Genomic DNA, 7,416 nt, shown 5'->3' on the forward strand with positions numbered 1-7,416 from the left:
TAGTCTCATAAACATTTAATTTCCTAGGTTACTCATTGTTCATCATAACATGATGGTTAAAAATCAAGACCTACATGACTTTATTAGCCAGTGGACACTGATCAGAACTTTTTCTTTGTTTTAAATAATATAACAGTTATTTGTTTAGGTTGGCCGATAGGTGTTAGGAAACAGGAAGCCTCTACTGATTTATTTACACAAGCTTAGATAAGCAGAAAAATGCTTCCCTCTGCTTGCTACAAAAGAATTTCCCGCCATCAGAAATAATCCAAGTTAAAACTGGGCAAAAGATCTGAATAGACATTTCTCAAAAGAGGACAAACAAATGGCCAACAGGTATATGAAAAAATGGCGACATCACTAGTCACTGGGGCAATGCATATCAAAACTACAGTGAGCTATCATCTCACCCCAATTAAAATGGCTTTTATCAAAGAGATAGGCAATAACAAATGCTGGAAAGGATGTAGAGAAAGGGGAACCCTCATATATTGTGGGTAGGAATGTAAATTAGTACAGCCACTATGGAGAACAATCAAAAAACTAAAAATAGAACTGCCATATGATCCAGCAGTCTCACTACTGGATATTTACCCAAAAGACAGAAATCAGTATATCAACCTAAGTGTCCATCAGTGGATGAACGGATAAAGAAAATGTGGTATGGGCCAGGCGCGGTGGCTCACGCCTTTAATCCCAGCACCTTGGGAGGCCAAGGTGGGCAGATCACGAGGTCGGGAGATCGAGACCATCCTGGCTAACACGGTGAAACCCCATCTCTACTAAAAATACAAAAAATTAGCCAGGCATGGTGGTGGGCACCTGTAATCCAAGCTACTCGGGAGGCTGAGGCAGGAGAATGGGGTGAACCCGGGAGGCGGAGCTTGCCATGAGCGGAGATTGTGCCACTGCACCTAGCCTGGGCAACAGAGCGAGACTCCGTCTAAAAATAAATAAATAAATAACAATGTGGTATGTATATGCAATGGAATACTATTCAGCAATAAAAAGGAATGAAATCCTATAATTTGCAACAGTATGGATAGAGCTCCCTGAACTGGGAGTTGCCTGAGCTGCTTATTCTAGCCAGGCATACAGATGGTAACAAATTTTACCAGAGCTTTAAATCAGTGTGGTTAGACTCATAGGTGACGAGTTTGACAGTGAGACACTGACAATGAGTAATAATAGTAGTTGTCATATTTATTTGATTAGATTGGAAATAATCCTTGTCGTGAACAGTTTTTGGGGATCAGGAGTGTTGGGAACAGAGGCTGATTTAACAGTGGGTTTAGCATGGGGACAAATGGAGAATCTTTAATAGTTCTTGGCTTCATAGAAAAAAAGATGATGGGTTTAAAAAATGCTTGGTTTGTATCAAGAGACATTATGGATAAATTAATCACTAAGATTAATCAGATTTGCCCTGCTTCTATTTGAACTGACTTCCACAGTGGGGAGTTTAGCCGAGAGCTCCAGCAACTGTTGGGATTTTGAAGTGTTAAGACACGGAAAATTATACATATTCAGCTATAACAGAGCAATTTGAAAGAAAAGGTCAGAAATAAAAAGTAGAGTTTTTTGTGAAGACATATTTTAGAGCTATAGGGTAATACATAATGATTCACTCATTAAACTAGATATTTAGCATTTCCTAGATCAGCACTGTGCCCTGCTCTAGGGAAGTTAGGTAGCTTAGACAGAGCTTCTGTCCTGTTTTTGGTGTACTGAGGAAGTTACTCGTGATTCAACAAGGGTGTTATTGTGAGAGATATTATGTCACATGAAGAAAATGTTTGATGAATGAATGATAGTTTGATAACATTAGAAAATGTTTATGATACAATCTCAAAAGAGTAAACACATGCATACTATGATTGCAATTGTTACTTTCTTAATGTTAAAACTTTAAAGTGGTATATTTATAGTGAAATAATGAAAAATTCTGTATTTCTGTTTTAAAATAAGTCAGGCATCGTGGCTCACACCTGCAGTCCTAGCTACTCAGGAGAGACTAAGGTGGGAGGATGGCTTGAGCCCAGGAGTTACAATCCAGCCAGGGCAACATAGCAAGACCCCATCTCTGAGGTGGAGGGAATATATATATATATAGTGAATATATAATAATGAAAATGTTTTGTTTTACCTATAGGCATTTTTTACACTTGCACGAGATATAATGACAAAACTCAACAGAAAAATGGTTTGTATCACTTATAATTTTTATTTCCATTATGCTCTCTATTTGGCATTTGATGAAAAGGATAGGTCTAATTATAAGATATTCACATTAAACTCATTTTTTTCCCTGACTCAGATACTCATTTGGTTGAACTCTGATTCTTAGTTCTATTTGTTTAGGATTCTTATTTCTGAACTGCAGCTGTTTCATATCTTTCATCTGGCTGTTTAAGTGATCTTGAAATTGAATTTTGACCAGAATAATAAAAATAGTAATGGCACAAATTCGATTTTTGCCATAAAATTATCCAGTTCAGTTTTCATGTGACAGATATTTATATCTATGTAGCTATGATTTTGAAGTTGCTAAAGTGTGCTTAAATTTGAAATCATTAAGACAACCTTGAAAGTTTGTTTTATGCTGAGTCCTGAGTATAATTGCATACCTTATACTACTAGCACTTCTTACCTCTAACAGAATTGCCTGTGCCAGTATCTTAACATTGTTTCCATCATTACCTTTGAAACTTTGCACTCTATTGGAACTGGAAATAGAAGCTTCCTATCTAATACATTATTGATATAAAAGCTGCTGTTGTAAGGGCATTTTCCTCCTTTTAATTCACCATTTCCAAATAAAAAGACAACATTGGTGCTTAACTAGTTCCCGTTCTAATAAAATACTCTAGTGAATACACATGTCACTAGAATACACATTTCACATGGTGTGGTTAGTTATTTTTATTTTTTAGGTAACTGAGGTCAAACCATGAAACTTTTATTTCCTTGGTAACTTTATCTTCTATTTTTTAGAATGACAGCAATTCAGCAGGAGCAGGTGGACCAGTGAAAATAACAGAAAACCGATCAAAGAAGACCAGTTTCTTTCGTTGCTCACTACTTTGATGAACTCTTTCTGAGAGACTGCAGCACACCTAGAGGGCCCTTTCCTGCTTCTCTGAAAGCACAGGTCACCCAGCCTCAGAATCACACCTCCCGGCTGCTGCTGAGAGCACCACTGAACTTAGACCTCTCAACACAGAATGCCAAGTGGATTCCAGCCTCATGGCCTAGCAAAAGAACAGGCTGCTTTTTTCAAACATGGAAGCAATGAAGTGGAGACACATGCAGGACCTAACTCGTTTTTTCCTTGTTTTAGTACCTGTTGCAGAAGTTATCTTTCTTTTTTACTTTGCACATCAGTGTTAGCCTTTCCCTATTTCAGCACAATCTTAGACTCATGTTTGCACACTTTTGTGTCATGAAGTTCTAGACAAAATTGTACGTGTGGCAATGTTAAAAGCAGAGCATTTACGGCAGAGGTTAATATACTAAAAGGGTATTTGGTCTGGTTCATATGGTCAAATATTACTGCCTTGGTAGCATTTATTTAAGGGCTTTTTCTTAAATAAGAATCATTAAAGTCATTAAAAAATTTTACTGAAATGCCCATCTAGTCATCAAAGGCCACAATTTCTTTATTTCTTCAGATTGTTAAGAGCTTTGCTCCTTCCTGACCTGTTTGCCAGAGTCTGGGTAGCTGAATGAATCACTTTTTAAAATGATTACCTCTGCCTAATCTATAGAAACTGCATTTGGAAATCACCATAATCTCATTTTTCCCTGGGGTTTGTATTTGCTATTCTTTTCCATGTTTGACTTACTGTAATCACTCAGTTACCTAAAACTAATAACACATTCGAACATTATTATCTGTTTCTATTTGTGAACTTGTTGAGCTGAAATTTTACGTGGGCTGAGAGATAGACCATTTAGGGTTTTAGTCCAGCGTCTAACTGTGATTCTGTCAATAAGGATATGTAATAGATTTTTTCTTAGGCTCACTCCTTAGCTGGCTGGTTTAGTTGTAATACCAAATTCCTGCCATAATCCCTGTCTACAAAAGTTAGGTTTAGATTTTAGTTTGTGGAAAGCTTACCTATATAAAGACAGATTAACTTGTTGATATAAATTTAATAGAGCTAGCTCTTGGTGATGGTGAAAATAATGACTTTTGGTTGGTTTTATTTGGGAGGTATTTTTAGAAATAAAAGTACTTAGATCTAGTGTAGCCTCTAGGAAAAGTCTTGCCTTTTCATTAGAGAAAACAGGACCAAGGTTTCAGTTTTCAAACAGCTGTTGTTGAATGTGTAGAACCCAGTTCCATCTGTTTTGGTTCATTGTTATAGAACTTAGTCTAGTCATCTGGGCTAAAGCCGACCAAAAGCTTAGTTGCCTTTCTCAGTAAACACTGGTACTGGTATACTTGTGTAGATAAAACCATCATAAGGTATTTAGTGTTAACTTATGTGCCAAATTCAGATCACTATGTCATTGCTGTTACTCTAGCCTTCAGTGTCATAACGCAGAGGGGGGATAATACCGAGGGGATGAGGGAAATGAATTCTGTTAATAATTATTCTTCCTGGTATGCCTGTTTTGCTTCACAAAGGCTACTATCATGCTGGATAGTTAAGAACAGGAGATGGCAGTGGAAAGGGATTGCTTGTTACCACAGAGAATTCTCTTCAAATTAAGATATGTCTTTAGAATGCTTGGACCAGTCGATCTTTCGTACTTACTTGAAAATAAAGGAACAATTTAGCAGCTGCAAATATGCCCAAGCTATTTTTGATACACTAAACTTATTGTTGACAAATTTCAGCCTCCGTAATTTTTTTTTGTAATTACCTATAGGCTTAAAAGTCATTCATTGCTTTTCTAGTATAATTAGTAGTTCCGTGATTGAAAGTTTATTGTAATTCTACTATCTTCAAATTAGATACATTTTCAAAAGGAAAAAAATAATTTTTTAGAAACATCTTATATTGACTATTTCCTGAAAAAAATCCAAGCAGTTAAGCTTTCTGGATGGTAACAAAGTACCTTCTAAAAGATAAGTGCTATGACACCATGTATGAATGTAATTCTCTTAGTAATTTACCTCTGACTATTTGGTGTCTTAATGCTTTGGTTTATATAATCTCAGGGGTTGTCTGCAAACCAAAACTGACATATTCTGTGGTTAGCTTTTATTACTTTTTTTTTTAACAGAATGCTTTGCTTTGGTTCTATTTCTTCTTTCTTCTTTTGTCTTATGTGGAATAACTAGTCTCCATGAACTTCACTTGAAAGAGCCTGTGAAAGTTAGATGAGTCTAAAAGTGCTCTTTGAAGTAGCAGCAAACTGGGAGTATATGCTCTGTTATATAGAAATAAATTGTCCTTGCTATTTTCTTACATTTAGCTTTGCTAAATTGTATATACATTGAGCTAAGACCTTAGGTAATTCACTTTCTGCATGATAAAATGACCCAATAAATATTCCACTTTGCTTAATAATGTACATACAGTGCATTATTTTTTCTATTTGTAGATGAATTCAATGACAGATAATTGTCTGTTCCCTGCTGAAACGGAAGAAATCTAGTTTTTTGTGGACATTTTTGCGGTCTTACAGATAAGGTACATGAAGAGTTTTGCAGCAGTATTAGTGGTTCCGTGGCTGCACTCTATTATCATGTGTAAATTTTTGACAATGATTGGACTAGACCTTTTCAAATAGAGTCTGAGCCTGTCAGACAGTGAAAATGTGCTGTAACTAAGTAGCATGTAAATCAGTTGATTGTAAAATGTTTCACTGGGAACTTATTTTAGCTATATTTTACTTGGACAGACTATGACACAATAATCTACCTGTGCATCAGTTAGTGGGTGCTGCAGGGTTTCTTACTATTTACATAAACATTTTGTGCAGTCTTTGTTATAAATTTTCAGAAGACTATACTCTTTACTTTGAAGGACTATTTTTTAATTATACCTCATTTAGCTAACTAGTATTCTAATACCTGGTAGAAAAACAGTGAGCCAGCTTTTAAGCATCTAACAAAATTTAGACTCTATGTTTTGTTTTGAACTGAAGACATCATTGGGAAAGGTAGGAAATATTAGTTTAGAATAGAGCATACATGTCATATCTAGTAGCATAAAAAAAGTATTATCTCCCTGTCTCCATTAATAAATTTAGCTGTGCAATATAGGTGCGTTTTTGCAGAAGTTTCTAAGTAAGAGATTATAACTCCATTTTACAGGTTCTGAATGCTGAGAGTCTATATTAAGGCTTATAAAGTTTTTCCTGTGATCAGTAAGTGATACATTTAAGCAGACATTCTTTTCAAGTTCATGACTTAGATTCCTTTACAAATGTAGTTCTCAGTCTTTAAAGATGAGCTTCTAAGCTGAAGATTTGAAAACCACATTTCATTATGTTGGTTTACTTATCGTAAATTTTAAGCACTCATTTCTGCAATCAGGTTTCTTAGATTTTTTTTTTTTTTTTTTTAAACAGAAGAGACATTCTTTTTTCCTTGTTACATCCAAAGGGCGCACAGGAGTGGTTGGAAAGGAATGTCTAAAAATGAAATCCCTTGATACAGAGGGACCCAGACGGACAGGATATGCTAAAAGAATTTCAAATTCTAGCACGACTTTAGAGTAGAATCAGTCATTTTTTTAGACTAATAAAATTAATGACTATCATGTTCACTCTGAAAAAAATCTAAATGAAATGTACAGAAATAAAACTTAGCAAACAATTATTCTAGGGATATTTTCAGATTTTACTTCATTTCTTGAAATGCGTGTGCCATATGCAATTGCATTTCTTGTGCCAAGAAACTAATAGAACTTATTTCACTTTCTTACCTTTTCTTAAAATGTGAATTTAGTTATTATAGTTCAATTTTATGACCTTACAGATGGGTTTTATTTTGTTTGCAGCTGACACTGCAGTTCCTTTCATGCAAAATACCATAAACTGTTTGATGAAAATCATGCCCCTAATGGAAACTCTCTAGTTTTTCCATATAATTATCCTACTGTACATGTTTAAACATATTTTATTTTTACTCCAATGGCTTAATGTGAAAAGCTCCTGCAGATAAGTGGACCTGTCATGTGGTTAATCTTGTTTAAGCCAGTTCATTAACTGTGTACTGATACTGATGCTGTGTTTTTTTTAAATGGATTTTATTCCAGGTGAACTTTTTTTTTATAATAATGTTCGTCTAAAATAAAAACTACGTAATGAAAATGAAAATGCTAATGGCTCTCTGAAATGGACTGCACATTTTAAAAATGTTTCTGCAAATTTGGACCAGACGCAGTGGCTCACGCCTGTGGTCCCAGCACTTTGGGAGGCTGGGGTGGGTGGATCACTTGAGGTCGGGAATTCAAA

At 35.4% G+C, this 7,416-nt stretch overlaps 1 protein-coding gene across 2 annotated transcripts in view; it reads left to right on the top strand.

Moving 5' to 3' along the window:
- Window positions 1-5,519, top strand: part of RAB8B (RAB8B, member RAS oncogene family) — an 87,026-nt gene extending 81,507 nt beyond the window's left edge. Inside the window, exons 8-9 of one of the 2 annotated variants that reach the window (XM_011967754.1) lie at window positions 2,153-2,203; window positions 2,995-5,519. In XM_011967754.1, the coding sequence (XP_011823144.1) occupies window positions 2,153-2,203; window positions 2,995-3,087 (144 nt within the window). In that variant the 3' untranslated portion in view covers window positions 3,088-5,519. The remainder of the gene's footprint in view (window positions 1-2,152; window positions 2,204-2,994) is intronic. The other variant, XM_011967743.1, reaches the window with a different exon arrangement.
- The last annotated feature ends 1,897 nt before the right edge of the window (window positions 5,520-7,416 follow it).

The sequence above is a fragment of the Mandrillus leucophaeus genome, unplaced genomic scaffold, assembly GCF_000951045.1.
Source record: "Mandrillus leucophaeus isolate KB7577 unplaced genomic scaffold, Mleu.le_1.0 Scaffold12, whole genome shotgun sequence".
Lineage (NCBI taxonomy): Eukaryota > Metazoa > Chordata > Mammalia > Primates > Cercopithecidae > Mandrillus > Mandrillus leucophaeus.